At 42.3% G+C, this 21,982-nt stretch overlaps 2 protein-coding genes across 3 annotated transcripts; one reads left to right on the top strand and one right to left on the bottom strand.

The window, feature by feature from the left end:
- Nucleotides 1–1,622: 1,622 nt before the first annotated feature.
- LOC119726658 (cyclin-Q-like) lies at nt 1,623–7,164 on the bottom strand. Of its 2 annotated transcripts, none has more exons than XM_038198425.1 (5): nt 7,080–7,164; nt 5,258–5,678; nt 3,811–3,925; nt 2,868–3,116; nt 1,623–2,383 (listed from the first exon to the last, which is right to left on the bottom strand). In XM_038198425.1, exons 2-5 carry the CDS (start codon nt 5,548–5,550, stop codon nt 2,297–2,299), a joined length of 744 nt encoding a protein of 247 aa, XP_038054353.1. In that variant the 5' UTR covers nt 5,551–5,678; nt 7,080–7,164; the 3' UTR covers nt 1,623–2,296. The 2 variants fall into 2 exon arrangements, with proteins under 2 accessions (XP_038054353.1, XP_038054352.1); XM_038198424.1 differs by lacking the exon at nt 7,080–7,164 and adding an exon at nt 6,883–6,943.
- Nucleotides 6,948–21,931, top strand: LOC119726657 (splicing factor 45-like). The gene is made up of 12 exons (XM_038198423.1): nt 6,948–7,050; nt 8,583–8,718; nt 10,063–10,268; nt 10,742–10,920; nt 12,277–12,515; nt 13,583–13,660; nt 14,902–15,100; nt 15,905–16,050; nt 17,063–17,274; nt 19,164–19,262; nt 20,569–20,641; nt 20,830–21,931. Exons 2-12 carry the CDS (start codon nt 8,640–8,642, stop codon nt 20,931–20,933), a joined length of 1,614 nt encoding a protein of 537 aa, XP_038054351.1. The 5' UTR covers nt 6,948–7,050; nt 8,583–8,639; the 3' UTR covers nt 20,934–21,931.
- Nucleotides 21,932–21,982: the final 51 nt, after the last annotated feature.

The raw sequence follows: 21,982 nt of genomic DNA, 5'->3' as shown, positions 1-21,982 counted from the left end.
AATACTTTGTGCTTAGCAAAATTCAAAATTGGACATCACAGAGTAACTGCAATCCATCATTGTACTGTTTGTATATGTATTGCAGTTAGCATCTGTATTGATTGGTATCCATAATTAAGCCGGATTGATCTTGTGGTGACAGCTATGAAGGACAAAGTGCGCGTATTCACGAGCATATTTTTTTGTATTTGCACAAGTGCTTTTGAGGAATCCCTTGTTTAATTATGAGATTAAATAACATGTACTGCTGTATATGAATTGTATTACATGTATATATGTACTATTAGTTATCCCTCCAGGTCTCGTAGAACGTCAAAGTACTGCATCTGTATTCCATGTGCCATGAGGCCAAATACGAATTTGTCTTTAAGGAAACTTAAAGATGCAACACTTACAATGTACATTGTGGTCAGTTTCAGCAGTTACTGTTACGCGCATTCTCCTGATGCATGCACATAAAGGTTTGTGCTGCACTAGTATACATGGGCGTGTTCATCTATTCAAACCGTGGATGAAAAATTCCAGAGAACAAAAGAGAACAATATCGTCCACGATTCCCAGTATACGTCTGCGATTGGGGTCATGTACAAAACCTATGGGAGTCATCCTAAAAAGTTCGAGTGCAAACAAAAGAGGGACAATAGGACGTCCATGATCGACGGTGTGAACGCGCTTGCGTGTGTGCGCAGCAGGAAAAATCCTCTTAGGAACATGTAGAATAGCACACGACGCGCTGTGCAATACACACCACGTAATACTGGATGCCACACTGCTGTAGGCCACAGTTCAACCAATAAGGATCGAGAAGTCAACTTTGCTTGAAGATAAATTGTGGTATTACTCTATTACCCTTTAATTTTTTTATTAATCCTAACCCCCTGGAGTAATTTACTAGGAACCTTCCTCACTCTTGCAAAATCCAACACCATGGTAAAACTCAACACCCAAACTCTGATTTTGGTGGTATGCCTGACCCCATGTAAAGCATTATCAGTTTAGTAGTGCAGTAATCACTCCAAAAGATTCCAACAAAATATACAGTTGGATTTTGTAGGGGTTGGGGTGGTTAGGGTTAATTTAATTAGTTTTTTATTTGTTCACAGTGTTGTAGTCGAGTCCAGCACAAGTCCATCGCAAGTACTTTCATTAGTAAATCACAAGTACTTTCACATGTGCAGTCACAAGTAACAGGGGGTGAACAATAACAAAGGAATGCCTTGGAAGAGCTTGAGACTGTAGGACTTGTGATGGACTCGACTTCAACACAGTCTGTTCATGGGTTCTAATTAATGTGCCGACATATTTTCAGAGATGATGCTGCGTTCAAACCATTGAGCAATGTTGTGGTCACAGACACCTTTCAAAATGAAATAGACAACTTAGGCCAAATAAAATAAATAGTTCTGCTTCCGATTACGTGGCATTTGAAAACAGGGTAAGTAGGTAGGGAATTTTTTTTTTTGCAATTTTTTTTGTGTACGATCATATGGAGGCATCTGTGTGTAGTCAAGGGTAAAAGGCAGAAATTGATGGTTTTGGGTGTTTTTTCCTCATTTTTCCAATAAAAAAAAATTATAAGGGCTGTCAGAATAGGGTAGGTAGGGAAACCGGAAGCAGAACTATTTTTTGGCCTTACACAAATGTGCAATATAACATGTATAACTATTTTATGTGATAAAAATGATGTAAATGTAATAAAGTTTCCAAATAATTCCAAAGCACAAATGTCCAGAAAGTTTATTCATTTCTTTATTTACAAATCTGTAAATTTCACGTGAACAATATGTGTAATATACACATTCTGAAGAAATTGCACAAGACGCGTAGTACGCACATGAACCAGTATGCACTTGTGTTTCCCTCCAAATGCAGATTTCGAGAGTGATCCCAAAGCACCGTCTACGTGCATGAAGTCCGTAGAGATTGGTGGTTAACTTGGAGTGAAGCTCAAGAGACCTAAAACTCTTTCAACACTAGCGAAGTGCTCAGAATACACATATGCATACATACATGTACACAGCATCCTCTGGCTTCGCATTGCATTAAAGAAGGAGGAACAGAAATGAAATGTAAGCTTTCCTCCGATTTTTCAGCATTGTTGGGAATTGAAACAAGCTAACTGCTAGACCCTTCTCGCGGTGACAATCATAGCTTACTGACAAAACATCAGGTTAACACTCTGGTTAGTCTCTGACACCAGCTCTCTGTTAGTGTTCATCACTTCAGATGGTGTATTCGCAAAATCCTCCCAAATTTACAATCATCACTGTGCAAAGCCTCAAGTTGCGTCTATTTGCTAGACCTTCGTTTCCATGTCGTACATGTCAATGAGTTCCGAGACAATGCCCTGGACTTTTTCCTCTGTCAGATCCTCGCTGAAAACCTGCGGGTCATAAAAAATAACGGAAGCTTGGGAGCGTTTCGGAATCTGGCCTTAGAGACTGAAATCCCCTAAATGGTGATGGAGAAAGTGAAGCAGGACACTTGAACACATTAGAAAGGTTTTCACATCCAAACGGAATACGGATACGTGTTAGTATGGGTTTAGCTATCTGTCGACCATTCCCTTGTTTTGCGCATTGTGTACATGTACGCATACACTTTATATCGGAAATGCTAAGAATTTGAAATTGGCGGTATCCATATCTGTGGCTAATCCTGTTTTGAAACCAAAACAAGTGGCACATTCTTGTTAAGCAATTCATCTTCTTTTAATCAAATTAAATGTCAGATAAGGGGGTGAAAGTCAACAAAATTAGTAAGCGTTTCACACTGACACGTAGCACGCGATATATCCATGGTATGTTGTACAAGTATGATGAACGGTTACACTGCACCATCTCAGGACAATGTACAGATTCCATTACCTGCCACCATTTCCGCTTGGCCTGGTCCTCGCGATGTGGCATTGTCACGCCGTAGCACTGCAGGGCAAAGTAGATAGAGGCTACGGCTAGGTGCTGCGGCTTGACACGGATGCATATGCTGCCATGATAACTGTCTCTCAGCATAGCCCAAGCCGTGCGACAGATCGGCGTCTGGTTCCACACCTCCTGATCCATCCAATCCCGCAGTGACTTCAGGTAGTGCACCATGTACTTGTGCGGCAGGGTGACCTGTGTCAAAGACAAATTGATGTTTTGATCTTAAATTGTTTTTAACTTACTTTAATACAATTATGCATAAACAAAGGTGTCACTGAAGGGGGGATCCCCTACTAGTCATATTTGGCAGCAAAATCATCATCAGAAAACTCATAAGTGTTTGCAAGAGCCCATTACAACTAGCGCCACTGCGGAGCGCCGTGGTCCACTCGGTGTTTGACTCATGTGCCGTGGTACGTGGGTCCCAACCCGGGGAGCATGGAGCTTGTGTTCTTGGGCAAGAGATCATTACTACAATTGCCTCTCTCCACCTAGGAGTATAAATGGCTACATTTGAAGGAAGATACCAAATTGCACTGATCCCGAGCTGCTGCAGGAACAAAAATGGTCTCACGACCTGATGAACAGGGGTAATAATCGTGAAGCGCTTTGAGACCTTTGGTATTGTTTAAGTGCTATATAATGACAATAGTATTATTATTGACCTAGAGTCAGATACTGTCCAGTCCTGTCCACTTATAACAGGTCCCCTGTTACCAATTTATGTCTAATGTTTTTGAAATGGTCAAAAATAACTGCAAATAAGCACTATTTGACACTACATGCACGTGCAGAGATCCCAATTGTAAACTTAGAAATCTTCTAACGCAATAAGACCTCATCCCTTCCCTCCTTGAGACACCTAAGCTCCGCCCATGCCTGTTACCTTTGCGTTGAACTTGAGCATGCGAATCAGCAGCAGTTCACAGTTGACTACGCTTTCTCGCAGCTCCCAGTACTTCTTGCCCACTTCAAGCGGTGGCTCCTTTCTGTGGAGAATTCTACGATAAAGAAAATTAGCAAAGAAAAATATAAGTTTCATAAGTTGACTTTGTAATGTAGTGAGCTCCTCCCAATTTTGATCCCATCCGCGTCGCCAATGTAATGTAATGAGCTTGTCAATAGCACATGGAGATAATAGGTGTTGCTTCGATGCTTGCTTGGTTTATTGTGTCTCAGTACATCTCAGTACATCACATGAGGTTCTGTGCTTATCAAAGGGCTGTACTGTTCTAGGGTGTAATATGTCTGGTTCTGGGTGTGTGGTTTCAGAGCAGGTGGTGCCTAATACATAGCTATCATGTAAGGATACTACAGACTTCAATTCCAAAAGGGAGATTCTGTTAATTCCATTCCACCTTTCTGCTTCCAAACTCATTGACCCTAAACAGTAGAAATATTAAAAGTTTAATATTGGGTTTGGCGCTCCACCATTGTAACTTATAAACACTAAGTGTTGTCGGAGACAGAGCCTGTGAGAAGATATTCACAAGCATGCTCGGGTGGGACTCGAACCCATCCCCTTCAGCTTTACTACCATTACAGATGCCTAAAGCCTAGTTTCCATATCAACGTAAGAAACGCAAAGTGAAACGCAAACAGGACCCAAACTGCAACGCAGACATATGGAAGTATATTTCATCTGGAAGTGTCGCCGACAACTCAGACAGACGCAAACTCACTCGCAGACGATCGGCAAAGTTGAACCCGGTTCCGCGTACTGTCCGTGCAGTCTGCACAGTTTGCGTAAGCTTAACGTCGATATGGAAACCATATCACAAGTCCTCACAAGTCCTTTAGTCTCACTTCAAGTCTCAAGCTAATAGCTATTCAAATGAATTGTAACAAGAGCATTCCTTTTTAACTATTCATCCCTTGTTACTTGTGACTGGACTTGTGAAAGGACTTGTGATTTACTTTGACCAGACTTGTGACAGACTTGTGATGGACCCGACTTCAACGCTACTGATTTGAATCTGACGTAGTAACAGGCATCCCAATCAATGAATTTTATGGAATCTAGCAATGGGGAGATGTCAATTTTAAGGGTTTCGCCAAATTGGTCAATTCTATAGGTGTGGGCAGGATACATCAGCCAATGAAAACATCTATTCATTTGAACACCAGTTTTTGGTTGGTTGCAATGCTATGTGTTACCATTCAGCACTCCCAACTAAAGAGCTATTGAGTTTCAAGGACATACGGTAGGTCTGGGAACTAGATGATGCAATGTAAGAAGTACCTAGATTTCTGCGCCCTATTATCAAGTTGAGAAAATTCCAAGGAGTTCAGCAAAAAAGAAAAAGCTCTGAAAGCAATGACCATCTACGGACCTGTAGCATACATTAATAATGTCCCTCAGCTTCACATGCTGTTCTTCCACTTTAGTCGCTAGGTAGATAGCGGCCGCGCCCACAAGATGAGCATCGTAGTTCTGCACGTCGCAGACTGAGAAGAATCGATAGTAGATGGTGCACGCCGAGGCCACCGTGACAGACTGAAGTTGAAGTTTCACCCCGGCTTCCATCATGTACTGGGCTACACGGAAATGGGCCTTGGCAACAGCCGGGTCTGATGGAGGAATAGCCGAGGAGGATGAGGTGGTTGCCATGGTAGCTGTTGCCATTGGCAGGGATTTCCGAGTCAGCCTTTATGTGTTGTCAAGTCATGAGCTATTCCGTGGGAATTCATGCATATTTTTTTTTATCTCTCGGCCACTTTTGTCGAAACATTGCCAAGACATGATTTCTGTCACTGTGTAGAAAAAATGGGGAAAATATGTCTGAGACACGGATTAAACACAGAGAAAGCAATTCCCATGTTTAAGATCTACCGTCCCTGGTCCGTTGCCCTTCAACAAATTCAATTTTTCCCTCCCTTAAATACTTATTTTCAACTTTTTTTATAAGTGTATCTGAACTCCTCTGAGAAAAAGTTTTATATTTTGTGCATAGTTTTATATTTTGTGACGGGCTGAAAATTCAGCCTGCGAAAATTGAATTATCATACTTCATAGTGACGCAAATATAAAATCATCTAAATTTGTTAAAGAAGTTATTCCTTATTTGAACATGGGCCGATTCTTTTGTTTGTCCTTTCAATCATTCAAAAGTCATGAAAGTGCAAGTACAAGTACAACTGTAGCCTATATCAATTTTTTTGCTAGGCCGCTTTAGTTTAGGGCTAATTAATAAAAACTTTTTGTATGATCAGTGACGATGAATGTAGTATCCTGAGACTACTCCTAGAACTATGAGGCTCCGCTCACGCGGAGCCTCATAGTTCTAGGAGTATCCTGAGACCTGACAGTGACACCACTTAAGAAATACGCAGTGGCTATTGTTACGGCAGCCGTAACGCATTTCCCATTTTCTATCGTTACGGTAGACTGCAACCTGGCAACTTTTATAAAAAAAACATGACAAGAAAATATAAAATTAGAAGGAAAAAAGTGAATTTGAACTTTATGAAATTCGGACTTTATTTCCCTTTTAAAAAAAATCCTCCAAAGCCTCAGGTTAGAAAAGGAAAAAAATTCGAGTGCAAAACTGAAATTCGAACCCGCAACCTCGCGGTGCAAAATCCTACCCTCTATCGGCTGAGCTGGCGCACTGCTCGATAAAACGTGGGGAAACAAATAATTATATACCTGCGTGCGTATCAAAAAAAAATCGTAGAGGGCGCTAAACAACGAGTGCCGTAACGATAGCCACTTCGTAAGAAATAAAACACAAATAATTTTCAATTAATGGTAATACCCCAGCGAGAAATTACCGCCCCCCCCCCCCCCCCCGCCCCAAAATGTGTACTAAGTCTTGGTACTTGGTGTTCTTCTAGCTTCTCCTAAGGACTTCCACAAAACAGTGTATGTACATGATGTACTGCACAAAAAAATGTATTGACCTTAATTGGTCAAAGATAGTCGGATACCCGATAAATCATGGTTCATATTACGAACCCAGCTGTAGAACAACAGGACCCAGACTCGATTGAACGGCGTGTGATCCGCGGCAGCGAAAGTTCTCCCTCGACGATCGACTTCGCGCCGTGCAATATGCAACTTAAAAAAAAGAGGGATTTAGACGAAACTTAGCAAAAATTGTCTTGATGCATTATCACGACTCCAGTAAGTACTAACTATTTATCCAGTTTTACCTTCTTTATCCGTTGAAATTTCCGGGAAAAAACCTGCTTTTCTTGTCAGCTTGTGGAGTTCATTGACATTATGTTGTTTTATACGCGCGTGTGTATGGTGCAGACGTCTGGTGTTGACGTAGAGGGCGCAATTTCTTCTAGTGAACCGGTGTATTTTCTTGATTGAGCTGAGCCCATGACCATATTAATTTTGTTTGTCAGATTACATGTTTTTTATAAGTATTAATTATTTTGCAATTGTGACAATGAGAGAACCAAAAACTTGTTTGTCATCAATGTAGTGAGTTCAGCGTAAAACGTAAACATGACGAATGAATCTGAAAGCGCATGAAAAATGGCTGAAAATTTCTTGTTATTAAAAATAGTTCCTGTTGCTCAAATTCGACTTTAAAATGATTTCTGAAGATATGGAGGATGTTTTTCTTTCTAATAAGATAGTGGATATTTTGCCGGAGGTAATGACGGCAAACTAACGATTACTAAAGGTTTGCCGGCGGCAATCCATATCAACAGACGGCGCTGTACTCTTTAAAATAGGGCTGAATTATAAGATGTATTAAATTCCCACCAAAAGTTGTGTAGCACGTTTGGTGTAATGGTTAAGCAAAGGCTCTAGTAAGCAGGATGACTCGCGTTCGATTCCGACCGCAACACATTTTTAAGTTTTTTTTTCTCATCCCCAAATAAATAAGAATATTCTTCTTTTATTATTTGAACATGTCTCAAACATTTCTTGCAGAGTATTACATTTTCTTTTTCAGATCATTTGTGGCTCTGGAGGATTTTTTTTAAAAGGGAAATAAAGTCCGAAATTATAAAATGGTCTGAATCCCATCTTGTGAATACGAGGTAACAACAATAATTTTGGCATGGAGCCAGACTAAAACTTTTCACTGGAAAATGTTTAAGTACAAAAAAACAGTAACTGCGCATGTTCAGTGCATATCCGGCAAACTAACGTTTACTAAAGGTTTGCCGTCTCCGGCAAAATATACACTGCCTTCTAATAATGGCTATCAGTAATGGGGCGATCGTGAAGTGTAGGGCCCCTGTTTTGTTTTGATCAAATTAGAGTCAAAAATGTTTTTTATTGCTCAAAAATTGCCTTTACAATCAAAAGCAGACTTTCCTCAATTCTAATGACACCCTTTTTGCAATTTTGAACAGATTCTTGGTCTTGAACTATTGAAGTGAAATGGGAAAGAATGTTGCAACCTGATGCTACTTCAGCGGTTGTGTACAAACTTTATATAGAGTCAAGAAAATTTTCTAAGTATTTCCGAACAAAATTGTAAATGTTTCTCAGTCTCTGATTCATGTCTTATCATCATTTTTGCAATTACTGACCTTCATTGAGATGATATACATGTATGAAGAAAAAAAGCAGTGTCAGGTTGCAACATTCTTTCCCTGAAATCATTCTCGAGTCTGGAGTGCTGAATGGTAACACACAGCATTATAGTACATGCATGTCATTTTTATTTTTAACTGTGCGTTTGACAGATTGTTTCCAGTGGAACTTTTAAGCAAGTTGCCAAATTGACGTAATCCACAGTCACCATGTCTCTGTACGATGGGCTAGGGGTGGATACTGCCCCTAAGAAAGACACCACGCCAGACACCAAGAAACCAGATGTCTGTAAGTACAATTGAGTCTGATACAGTAGCGAGTACAAGGTCAACCTTTATTTTTCATCATTGCAATTTTGCATGGGGAAGATGTACACTTACGCTCACACTTAACTTACAATTGGATGGCTAATTGATAGACTCTAGTCTAGGGTTGTCCATTTTAAAAGTTTTCAAATAATTTAGTATTTATTTACTCGAAACTGCGTTTGACCGAATATTCGAAACTGTCAGCTGCAACTGCGTGCTGCACCGGTAAAAAGTTGCACAAAAAGTGTGCCAGTTCAAATTGGCATGCAGCAATCAATATGGGGCGCTGTTTTGCAGGACGTATTTTAAAACTGTAAAAAGGCTTTAACCTGCTAAAAGAAGGTGAACAATGAACCGCCGTCATTACCATCGACAAAAACAGTGGCACCTGACCATAAAGTGCCACAACTTTATAATAAATAACGTCACAGTTACTTTTTTTTTTGTGTTTTCAAATATTCAAACTGAAAAAAGCTAATTGGAATATTCGTTTGATGATCGATTATTCGAGTATTCAATATGTTCAGGACAGCGCTAATAGACTGTAGTCTTCAGTACCCAATATCTTTGCCAGTAATTATCTAACTCACTTTTGAAGGTGTTCACAGCATTGACTACACATGGTGGGAAGTTGTTGACAGTACGTTGCGAGAAGAATTCTCGTCTGCAGCGAATTGATTTACGTAGACCTGGTTTTGAAGAGGTTGTGCCCCCCAGACTTTTCCAACTGAAAAAAACTTGCCTGGCTGTTTTTTTTTTTTCCAAAGCCATTCAGGATTTTGGATACTTCTTTAACATCCTCCCGTTTCCTCCTCTGCTCCAAACTATAAAGCCTTAGGTCTCCCTGAGTATTCAAGATGTTGTAGTTCTGGCACTAGCTTTGTGGCCAATCTCTGTACTTTCTCAAGAACCTGTATACATACATGTGTCCTTTTCATCCCAGGATTCCATGATTGGATGCAGTAATCCAAATGTGTCCGCATGTTTGTTTTGTACAGAATATGGAAGCTGTCTTTTTGGAAGGGGTTTGAATATTCTTTTGATGTACATGTAGGTCTCTCTCAAAGAAGGCCATCTCTGTAGGAGAACTGCAACTGCGTATTTTACGCAATCAAGCACGCATTGTGGCAGTGTTGAAAATGTTCCAACCACGCGCGCTTGTTGTTCGAAATGTGTTCGAAATACGACGCAACCGATGTGCGTTATGCAAGTTGATGCTCAAAATGCCGATGCACGTGGCTGATCTGTAGGAAATGACGTTATTTGAGAGAGACCTATTGGTTTTTCTGCTTTTAACTGATGTAATTTATCTCTCTCTTTTTAGCTGGGTGGTCAGCAGGCATCCGGATGATGCAATCTCATCTCCGCATGAAGAAAGCCTCGCTCACTGAGGCCCAGCGCAAGATCAGAGCCGCCACCCTGGCACCTGTCATTGACTTGAAGAAAGGAGGGGCCAGCGCTGAGGAGGCGACCCAGCTGACCCCACCCTCTCCATCCCCACCCAGGCCGTCCTTTGCGCCAGTCAAGCCGGTGAGACCAAGAAGCAGTCTTGTATTTTGAAGCCTTGTAGTTGGGAAATTGTAATAAAAAGCTATATCCTCTCTGAGTGATCCCCGTTTTGCAGCATTTTTCCAGGTTTGCAGCATTGCTAATGTTGCTAGCATCGTGACTTTGGGTGTGATCCCTGGCTACATGGCATATATGGGTTAATGGCTTCCAACTATCTTGAAAAAATACATTGATAGAAATGGGTACCTTAGTTGGTAGAGCGCCGGAACGCTAATCCGGGGTCATAGGTTCAAAGCCCGCTCCAGTCAATTTCTTTGTTCAGCTTTAAAAAGTAAAAAAGTGTTGTTTTGCATAATCTACACACATATCATAGACGCTTGCTGTCTATTCTATAAAGTACTATTCAAGAGGTCACATGTTAAAATCTCGCTGAACATGGTTTTGAAAAAGCGTATCTTTAACAGTAATATCTAATTGGCTTTTTTTTGTAACAGAGTACGTCTAAGTCTTCGCAGCCCGCGTTCATCGAAGCGATGCCCATCGCTTCCGACGTGGAGAACGAGTATGACCCGGCCTTCCCCAACGAGTACGAGAAGATTGTCAAGAAGATGCGAGACAAAGTCATGCAGGAGATGTTGAGAGTTGAGCGACAAAGAGACGGCGACAACTACAGGTGAGAGGGTAACGTTAAGGAAATAGATACTCACTAACCCTCCGGTGCAGACATGCATTCTGTGCCAAGTTGTTCTTTCAGTCAAAATCAAGTGACTGTTTTCAACAGTTAAGAACTCCCAGCCTACAAAAAGCAGGCTGTGGCTGTGACTGTTTATGTAACTTGATATAGCAATGCTTTGACTGTAGGTGATTGATAAGCCAGCTGTAAAGTAAGTAAAGTCTGTCACGAACCAATGTGGCTCATCAGGCCGGCATTTGTCTTCGGTTTCAGTAGCATGAAACAACTGAGAATATTTCTACTCCCCCTGAATGGGATGCTAGTCCATCGCAGGTTACTCCCCGGCTATTGCAGGTACCCATTTATACTCCTGGGTGGAGAGGGCAAGTGGGGGTGAAGTGGCTTGCCAAAGGACACAACATATGACCAGCAGCTGGATTCGAACCCTGGACCCTCTGATCATGAGTCACGAACCCTAACCACTACGCCACACACTCCCCCTTAAGCCAGCTGTGCCTACCACTTTCTGCTTTTGTCTGTTGACTAATGCTTTCTTGAAATATGATCTGACTGTTGGTGACTAGCCTAAAGGCATGGCAGGGGAAGAGGATTGACTTTTTGACTGTCTGTGACTGTTCAGATAGCAGGAGGGTTAACGGATTGATTAACCCTAATGAGCCAGCCTGGTGTTTTCCGAAGTAAATACATATTTTCAAAACGCTTTGACAGAAAAGTTTTTTAGGTGTTTCGTATGTCCCAACATTTGTGCAAACAAAAGTTTTCATCAGTTTTTTGATTGCGTAAAAAGATGCAGAATTCAGATTTGGCTACCATGTCCCCCCATTGACTGGTGTGTGCATTTATCTGCCACATTTATCCCGATGAAAAAAATTGTCAGATCTTATATGCGCACAACAAAGTCTCAGGAAGTTGGTAGTGTCCTCAAGATTAGCTCGCAGAATCCAACCATGCACTAGTGATGATAGTGGTGATTGCAGGGACACTTGTGCTGTTGCATTCAACAGGTATTACCTAGTAATTAAGCTTTTGTTGACCAGTTCAGGTCAGACTACGTGTATGCATGCATAGGTTTTGCCGTATTTTGAAAAGAGGAATAATAAACACACAAGGAGCGAGGCCGGAAATATCTGTCTGCGACCCGCTCGCAGCGAGCGAGGCCGGAAATATCAGGGTGTGCTACCGGCAGATGACAGCCTGAACCCCTCTGGCATCAAGGTCTGTGAAAAACAATCCTGCACCTGGGCCCAGTCAATGTCAAAATAATCCCAGCACGAACTGGTTAAGGTACTTAAATGTAACATTGCTTACAGTTGTGAACTTTCCTTGTTTTTACAGAGGAAGAGATCGCGACAGGGATCGTGATCGAGACCGTGACAGGGACCGCGATAGAGATCGTGACAGGGACCGTGACAGGGATCGGGACAGAGGCAGGGACCGGGACCGAGATAGGGACAGATCAGACCGCAGGAGAGACAGGGACAGGGACAGGGATAGAGAGAGATCCCCACCCAGGGGATTCTCGCGTCGGCCCGATGAAGAAGAAGAAGAGGAGAGAGACAGGGCAAGACGGAAAGGTAAAGTGGCTTTCCTAATTCCACTTAGCCCATGTAAATGCACAAGTTGTCTTGTTTTCCTTAGCATTAAGGCCATATAAGATGTCAATCAACCAACCAACTCTGGCAAGGTTTCTACCCGAGTGGATAATGCAATATAAGCAGCTCACATGTCTGCAAATGCAAGCTTCACAAGTAGAGCAAAAAAACAATCTTTAACCCTAACCCCAAAGGCATTTTTGCTAAGATGCAGCCCAATCCTGCAAAATCCTCAAACTACCTCCATGTAAAAATTGCATACAACCTGAATCCTGCAAAATCCTCCATTATTTCTTGAAATGTGGTCCTTGGAGGGGTGACCACTGCCTCAATCCTGCAACATCCATCAGCAGCAATCACTGTCAATATGTTGAGGCAGAGCCAGTGACATTCTGGAGCAGTGCGGAGTGCATCTTCCAAATTTAGCCACACATTTTTGCCATATAGCCTTAATCCTGCAAAATCCTCCATTTCGCAAAGAGGATTTTGGAGGATTTAGGAAGGTTAGGGTTGATGCAGGTGTATTGGGATGATTTTTGTTTATGTGCCATCAAATTACTGGGTTGTTCCCCTTTTTTGTAGTCTGAGTATCACCCGTTATCCACGGAGCCATCTCCTGTCTAACGTCCGATATGTCAAAGCATGCAGATTTATGCAAGCCGCGCGCCAGCCAATCGGAGGCGACTTTACTAAATCCTGACGTCATTTCATCCCAAAAGCAGGACTAATGCTGTGATTGGTCAATTCGAATGCAGCGTTTTGTAATACAACAACAGCCGGGAGTGCACCGAGCACCGCGCGCCGTGACATTTTTTTTTAAATCCATGTCTATGACGCGCAACGGGTGAATGACCGAAGACCCGATAGACCTATAGAAAGCGCCTGCTGATTGGTCAAAATCTAGGAAGTCAAGAGGCGGGGTCTTGCCTAATTAATCAGCAAATCTGTTTGCGCGTAATAGACCACGGCATTCTCTATTACATAGACTACCTTTTTTGTGTGTGCATTGCAAATCCATGTTGAGGTATGAATTGATTTCTTATTGGCAGGTCTAGCTGGTAGCGGGGCTGCAATTGCACCGCCAACTTCACTGATCTATGAAGATACATCCACTGCAGATGAACCATGTGAGTATGAATGCTTGAAAAATAGATGCTTCAGTGTTTGAGAAAATTGGAGTGATCTGATCTCGTTTTTGGAATAAGAAACTATCAGAAACAGGCAACGTTTAATGTTGGTTTTGTTCTGAGAAAGAGGCAAAGTTGTTGATCCTCAATGCTGTGTTGAAGCCTGGGTTTTCTATGCTAGGAGGGGAAAGGAATGCTTGAAGAGAAGTTTCCAAAATGCGATAAATGCCATTTTGTTATCTTTTAGAATCACACCCTCTACTGGCTGTCCAAAAGTCAGTTTCGACGGTTGTTGTGTAGTTAAACACAATTTATAGAAAACAATAAAAGCGAAAAATGAAGTTTCGAACAACTGTTATGTTGTTTTTATTCCTTAAAGTTCCTCTTTCCGTGAAAATGTTTCACTTTTTTTTTCAAATGGATAAATATCGCGTTTTGAAAATAAACTTTATTTATTTCTTGGTAAGGCTCAATTCAATGAGGGAAAAAACAGGGGCAGTGTCGGAACATTTTTCCAGGACTTGGTATGGGCTCCATGCGCCAACAAAAAGAGGGCGCGTTGTTACCACTTTTGAGAGCTCCGTAGACGGGACATACAGGGGAAGCGTATTGTACTGTTCTGGTTCGCGAGCAAAGTACGCACGACTTCCTGAATGTGCAAAAGCTATAGCCACAGCGTCTTTGCGTGTGCGTCGGGCGTCGTCAGCGAGCAAATACGTTCAAATTTATCTTGCCATGGTCTCCCAGATTAATCCCCGCCCCCCAATAACTTTGGATCATATGAAATACGCAGTGGATGGACCGGGAACCAGTCTAGGTCTCCCCCAACACCTTCTTTTTCTGGCCGTTGAAGGAGTACTTGTGCACGGAGCCCATATTAAAATCAAGTTTGATTTTAGTACGTTAGCTTTACTTTCCTCAACCCAGCAAAATACCGCAAAAATTCCTATCCTAATTGTATCAGGATCCTGCTCCAGAATCTCCCGCCTTAACGGTCCACTGAATAGCATCCACTACTTGAACTACTACACCAACCAGAGTCCGGCAGTCTCCTGATGACGAGCAGAGCATACTGTTCGAAGCGTCGAGTTAAACCAACTGGTTCTTCTCAAGAGCCATACAGCTCACAAAGAGATATCATTCACATATGGTGTTACGGCAAACCTCCCATTCCTTGATCATGTCCACCATGCAAACATTTAAGTCTCAGTTGATTGTTTTGGTTTTGTTACTGATTTCAGTTGCAGCACCTGCTGGCCCGCCCAAGACAAAGCGTCCGTACGCCGACATCATGAAGGGAAAGAAAGACGGCACCTATGAGCAAGATCCCGAGAGATCTCAAACCCCTCCATTGTCAGACGGCTCGGATGAATTCAGTCGGCCGATGGGTCCGCCACTGGCTGCTAAAGGCGGAGGATTCCAGGTGCCAGTCGGTATGGGGTGAGTACGATAAAAATCTTGTGCTTTCTCAAACCCAGAAAATCCACGTTTCCAAAAAGGGTTTCATTACACCATAATTCTGATGGTCATAGTCGGTCTGTGTAACAATGAGACAATAGCTACATCGATGTGACATTGACATGTTATACCTTCAAACAGAGTAAACTGAATCAACATCCTATCACAAATGTCCACATGTTTCAATGGAACACAAATTAATACTTACACCTTGTGCTTATGTCTTCTTCCCGCTATCAAGTTAGTCTGAGTATCACCCGTTGTCTAACGGAGCCCTCTCTGTATCCAATGCCTGATATATCTGAGCAATGCAAATTTTATGACACCGCGTGCCAGCAAATCGAAGTCATTTGTGACGTCATTGCAATCAGAAATCTGGACTAAGGTGTTGATTGGTCAATTTGGCTGACATATGTTTGTAATACAACGGGTTACGGAAGACCCGACAGAAGGCACCCACTGAGTGGTCAGAATCCGGAGGTCAAGACGTAGTCTGGTTTTGCTTAATTGATCACCACATCTGCACGCATACCATAGACCTTTGCTGTGCACTATCCCATAGACTACTAGCAAGTATGCTTTGTAAAGGTGGGTTTTTTTTCCATTTACAAAGCATTAACAGGACTTTAATAATGAATCGCATTTACATTGCTGGTAACTTTTCAATTTTACCAGCAACTTGTAATTTTGTAAGGTCACAGAGAACTTGACTGAAAATCAAAACGTTGCTTTTATTAATATACTTTTCATGTCTCTTTCCCCCCCCCCCCCCTCACTCCTGTATAGTTCCAACTCCGTAGCAGCCAAGATTATGGCCAAATACGGTTTCCAAGAAGGCAGAGGTTTAGGCAAGTCAGAGCAGGGCATCAGCACAGCACTGCAGGTAGAGAAGACTAGTAAGAGAGGAGGCAAGATCATCGAGAGAAAAACAGGTCAGACTTCAAAGCGTTTAGCTATTTCAGATTCCTTAGATACCAGTAAAGAAAGACAATATAACCTTCTAGCTGCAAAATTAATTGCTACAATTTATAGGCAGAATTTTAACAATGGACAATCGATGTCGAGTTGATGTATCAGCTTGTCACAGTGCTATCACCATTTGAAACTAGGCGTCGCTATTTATAATAGAATCTTGTATACATACATAAGTACATAATATCAAAGTAAAAGTAAAGTCTGTCCCGATCCCATATGACTCATCAGGCTGGTGTCTGTCCCCGGTGTCCTTGGCATGAAAGGACTGAGACTATTACTCCTTAGGTTATTCCCCAGCTAATGCCAGTATACCCATTTACACTCCAGGGTGGAGAGAGGCAAGTGGGGGTGAAGTGGCTTGCCCAAGTACACAACACACCACTAGCAGCTGGATTTGAACCCCTGACCCTCTGATCATGAGTCACGAATGCTAACCACTAGGCCCCCCCCCCCCCCCCCCACGTAATGTACCTCAATATATTGGCTAGCCACTTGCTAAAAGTCTATCTAACTGTCACACCGCAATTCAAAAGTTGGGCAAACTTGCATGCTTACCACAACTATAAAAGGCAGTTTACAAGTCTTCAAGTAAACAGCATTTCACTTTTGCAAGCTGTCATTCAGCAATGAGTATATACAGTACTTATAAAATGACATCAGTGATGGGCAAAAGACTGATCCGAATCGCTCACTTTTTGCAATCGCTCAGGCGGCTTTCCGTCGTAACTGGGATGCTACATAGCTCGTCTGGGTATTTTACACAACGCACTTTCCTTTAGTGACGTTTTTAGAGCTTTACAAAATGCATACATGTACGTGTGCTATGGGCATTCAGGCAACGAAATGTCCAAGTAATGGAGTTCAAAATCGAAGCCACAATTTCAAAATCTGATTGGCGTATACCATGAATTAAAGCTTAAAAGGCAGAATGTTATTTTTCCCGTTTTACTTTGTTTTATTTCAATGTAGATTCCCCTCCGGTTATGGCGCCCCCACCTGGGCCAAATCTTCCTGGTCCTGCTGGTCCTAGTATACCTGGTCCCGGTATACCTGGTCCCGGTATACCTGCTCCCGGTATACCTGGCCCTGCTATACCTGGTCCGTCGTCGGCCATGATGCCCCCGCCAAAACCAGACATCAAATCGGTCATCAAGAACCCTACCAAGGTGGTGCTGCTCATGGTGAGTCACAGACAGGCATGAGACTGGGGACCGGTCCTCATATGACAAGATTATACGAGGACAGGCAATTCCCTCAATGATTCTAAAATCCCATTGTTAGCTTTTCCCCCTTACGTTTTTCTACAAGGCATACGACAACCCAAAAGGCTGCAACAGAATCTGGCAACCAGAATTCGGGTACTTCACAATGCAGTGCACCACCAAGAGTTTACCATGGAGAGTTAATTTTTCCCAATGCATTGTGGGAGATGGTCGACAAATTTGCAGCGCGGGACATTTGAAATTGTTAGTTTTTCCGGTCAGTTGTTTCGTAAGCGTATGATTCGAGTATAATGTTTGCCCTTTTCTTTTTATCAATATGGTGTTTTTTGTAAGGCGGCAGAACAATATGCCCTAATCTATAACAAATTAGCTGAAGTTGTCTACCGACACTCATTCAAACAGGCCATGTTTTGTCGACCGTAAACTTGAAAAATGGACTCTCCGTGGCAAACTCTTGGTGGCGCACTGCATTGTGGATCGCCCGAATTCCCTCAATGATTCTAAAATCCCATTGGTAGCTTTCCCCCTTTCGCTTAGTGTGACTGGCCTATTTCTACAAGCCATACGACAACCCAAAAGACAGTGCCCTGTAGCAGAATCTGGCAACCAGAATTTTAGAAGCTGTTACTGCGGTGGTGCTATGCTTCTGCTCACACCCTTAAGGACGAGGCGGGCGCAATGTGGTAACCCTATTGGTCAAAGGAGTCTGGAGTGCATGCGTACTACCTGAGTGCGACTTGCATGAGCCTGGTGCCACCTCATGAAATGACTGTCGTCAAGTTAGTCTTTTCATAAGCATGTGGATTATTTAATTTAGGTAGACCCTTACACCGCAGGCCAACGATTCTAAATCCAAGATGAGAGATTATGAGGCTGCATTCAGACCAAGACAGGTGTAGGCCTACAGGATTCCATGCTTGATCAGTAGATGGTACTTTGCCTAGAGCTCTGCAGAAGGGGCGCATTGCATGCAGCACAGGTGTGCTGCCATATGGCACGAAGTACGCACTATTAATTTTATCCTGAATGTGCACAAACCTGTATCGTCTTTGCCTGAGCGTCAAGTGTACCGCGGCAATGTGTTGGAGTCCCACCTAACTCTCTCTTTGTATAATGCACGTGAGGGGGTACTTGTGCACGGAGTCCCTGGTCACTCCAACATTTTTGGAATCAATTCCGAGTCTGTTCAGGAAACAATTCCGTTCTTGTCCAACTCTGAAAACCCTGGCATTGAAATCCACAAATGAACCGTACTTGTGGTTTCTAAAACACAGTCACCAAGTCATTAACCCTAACCCTGCCAGACTCAACACAGTGCATCAGGTGGAAAAGTCTGATGCACTTTGATGCATTCAGCTACCAACACCAGTGCATAAACGGCCACTTCTGAGACGATGAGAGCTAGTCCCATTGAACAATGCCACAGTTGTATCCTGCTGCATTCAGTGACCACAGACTCTGAGGCAGTTTTGCCTTTCGACTTTTGGCCTGATGGATCTTGCTACACTGGGTAGGCTTGTTACATAGACAAGTGTTGCATGTTGCTGCGTTTGGCAGGGTTTCTAGCCAAAATATCCTGGAGGGTTAGTGTTAAGAGGTGTTATAACTCCATTCAAATTTTCTTGCCACTTAGTTATACAAAATCACTGCTGTTTTATGGATCATGACTGCAGAGCCAAGCCACTAATTCTTGACATAAACTTGATGCCCAAATGTTGTCATCATTCAGTAAATGTGCCAATCGCTTATAAACAAGTGTTGCAACATATACAGTAAGCTACCAACCAAAACTACGTCTCAGGGTTAATGCTGAGGGATAACCTTCAGATGTTCTTTGTTTAATCCAGAATATGGTTGGACCGGGTGAGGTGGATGACGATCTACAGCCAGAGACAGCTGAAGAGTGTGCCAAATATGGGGAAGTAGTCAGAGTTATCATTTACGAGGTAAAAATAATGCTTTAATATTTTTTTTTCTGTGTGTAAAAAAATATATTGCCATACTCTTTCTTGAAATGATTCATTTAGTGTGAAAAGTTTACGGTAGTAGCATTGGACAAGTCTCTTTTCTGAGTTTGTGAGGTTCGGTCTGAAAAGAACCGAGGAGGGAAAGTCAGCGTTTCGGACAGTACACTCTGCCCGTCTCCTGACGACAGGCAGAGCATACCGTCCGAAATGTTGAGGTTCCCCCGGTTCTATTCAGAACCTCACAAACTCACAAAAGAGATTTGTCACATGTTGATACCGTAAACCTTTACCTTATTGCTATCTTCACCAGGCAAAGCTTCAAACTTATTTCATTTACTATTAGCACCAGGATGGGGCATGGAAACAAATCTTGGCCATGTTGGCTGCAAAAAGCTTTGTAACACTCTTTCTCCAAATGTGTAGTTGAATATTTACCCATGTGTGTGTTCCTGAGCAGGACACTTTACCGAAACGATGGGTAACTGTGAGGGCAAATGGGTCAGTTTAACCCTAACTCCCTCTGCATTTTGCTGGGGTGTAACCTCAATCCTGCAAAATGCTCCAACTGCCTCCATGTAAAAATAGCGGCCTCAATCCTCTAAAAGCCTCCGTTATTTCTTGAATGTGGTCCTTGGAGGGGTGACCACTGCCCCAATCCTGTAAAATCCTCCGGCAATCACTGTCAATATGTTGAGGCAAAGCTAGTGACATCTCGGAGCAGTGCGGAGGATTTCAAGTATAATCTAGGCCTAAATTTATGCACAGCTGAGCAAAAACAACACAACACTTTTGCCATAATCCTCAATCCTACAAAATCCTCCATTTTTTTCAAAGATGATTTGGGATGATTTGGGAAGGTTAGCGTTAATGTGTAAATCTGATAAACAGCCCAGAGCTGTAGAACAGGTGTCTCTACATAATGTTTTATTATCTTGGAATTTGGCTTTGTTGGGTGCTTGACCCTGAAAGACAGAACACTGGTTTGTAGGATGGACTGTTTGGCACAGCTAAAAACACATGTAAAAGGGCAGTCGATGAGATCCATTTCTTGAAAACAGTGAGTTATTAACCATTACTGACCCGTTCTGTGATCTTTCTTCTTACCCGTGGTAAGCAGAAACTATTGGTCAGCTAACTTGCTAAGCAAACATCAGTTTAGAGCCAGTCACAAACAACGGGATCTAAAATTTTGGCAGGGTAATGTGGATTTGTTAATTACTTTTTCTTTGAGATTCTTTCTTAAAATATGAATTTTAATTTTTTTCGTGGTGATTTTTTTTATTAGGAGCCCAATAGTGCTGATGATAGCGCTGTGAGGATATTTGTGGAGTTCCAGCGGATTGAAGCAGCTATCAAAGGTGAGGAAAGGCATTGAAGTATTTGATCAAAGATCTTTTCCAAACAGAAGAGTAACTCACAAAAATGTCATTTGCTTGTTATTTTACGGATTACAACAGAGCACACTTTGTCTGCCAATTATTTTACAGAAAACAGCAAAGCCATTTTATATAAATTGATATCAATAATTTAAAATTATTTTTCACAGCCGTGGTGGACTTGAACGGAAGATATTTCGGAGGCAGGCAGGTCAGGGCAGGTTTCTACGAAGTCGACAAGTTCCAGCGATATGAGCTGAATGCTTTAGAATGATCCCAGAGCATGGACTCATATCTGGCATTACATTGAACAGTGCCCTCATGCGTCACGTATATGATTGTGCAGTGAGGGATGAGTGACTCCAGACTTCAAATTTTAGCCCCAGTTGTAATTAATAGTAGATGGTCGTTATTGTTATTTTGGGATCTTTACTTCAACCCTTTGGTACCATATAATTTCATTTCGGCCAAGTAGTAGATTCCAGTAGCTTTGGGTGCGCACATCCCAAATTTATGGAGCGGGCCAACTTTTGGGAGCCCTGTGGATGGGACACACCATGTGTGAGTACTGGTTCGCGCACGTACGCCCTGAAATACGGATGACTGACTAATGTGAGGCGTTCTGGCAAAATTAGACGGAACTGGGCACAAGCCATAGTGGAGAAAAATGCAAAAAAATCGAATGGTAATGATTTTTTTTCTTCAGTTTTCAGATTTATTGATATTTGTAATCTTTGATATGCCTACTTCACTTATTTTACAAAAATATTATAAAATGGTGGAATGAAAGTGTGAATGAAAGGATGAAAGGAAAAACAATTGGCATCTATTTTCACGAATACAAAACTCAAAACTGTAAAGGCCTTTTCTCAGTATTTTACTTTTTTGACATGTCGATAAATGCGAAGTTTAAATAGCCTCAACTTGTCAACGGAATGAAGTGCAACAAGCAGTATAGCAAGGAGAATTTTATTCTCTTTCCTAATACCCGCAAACCCTCATTTCCTCCTCTGCCCAGTTCTGTCTCAATTTGCCAGAACGCCTCACTAATGTGCACAAAGTCTTCACATGAGCATCGGGCATCATCGGCAATGCGTTCGAATGTCTCTCTCTCTCCTTCCCCCCCCCCCCAACTCTCCCTTTCTTACTGTTGAGGGGGTACTTGTGCACGGAGCCCATATCCCAGCAGGGAAGAATTTTTAGTGTTTCTAGTATCCGAACTTCGGGCTCTGTGTCTTCTCTACAATATTTGTGCTCCTCGTAACTTTCATACATCATGGGTCCCCCTTACCCTACAAGGTGTACGTGTGGGATCCTGGGAGT

The sequence above is a fragment of the Patiria miniata genome, unplaced genomic scaffold, assembly GCF_015706575.1.
Source record: "Patiria miniata isolate m_02_andy unplaced genomic scaffold, ASM1570657v1 HiC_scaffold_2, whole genome shotgun sequence".
Taxonomy (NCBI): Eukaryota; Metazoa; Echinodermata; class Asteroidea; order Valvatida; family Asterinidae; genus Patiria; species Patiria miniata.
This window is presented reverse-complemented; position numbering and strand designations above follow the sequence as displayed.

Excerpts from the sequence above, each read along its gene's own strand:
- LOC119726658 (XM_038198425.1), bottom strand. The coding sequence starts at position 5,550 with ATGGCAACAGCTACCATGGCAACCACCTCATCCTCCTCGGCTATTCCT. Across the intron at positions 3,117-3,810 it reads TGCTCAAGTTCAACGCAAAG|GTCACCCTGCCGCACAAGTA; the intron begins GTAACAGGCATG and ends TCTTTGACACAG. Across the intron at positions 2,384-2,867 it reads CCAAGCGGAAATGGTGGCAG|GTTTTCAGCGAGGATCTGAC; the intron begins GTAATGGAATCT and ends TATGACCCGCAG.
- LOC119726657 (XM_038198423.1), top strand. The coding sequence starts at position 8,640 with ATGTCTCTGTACGATGGGCTAGGGGTGGATACTGCCCCTAAGAAAGAC. Across the intron at positions 10,269-10,741 it reads CCTTTGCGCCAGTCAAGCCG|AGTACGTCTAAGTCTTCGCA; the intron begins GTGAGACCAAGA and ends TTTTTGTAACAG. Across the intron at positions 16,051-17,062 it reads GATCATCGAGAGAAAAACAG|ATTCCCCTCCGGTTATGGCG; the intron begins GTCAGACTTCAA and ends ATTTCAATGTAG.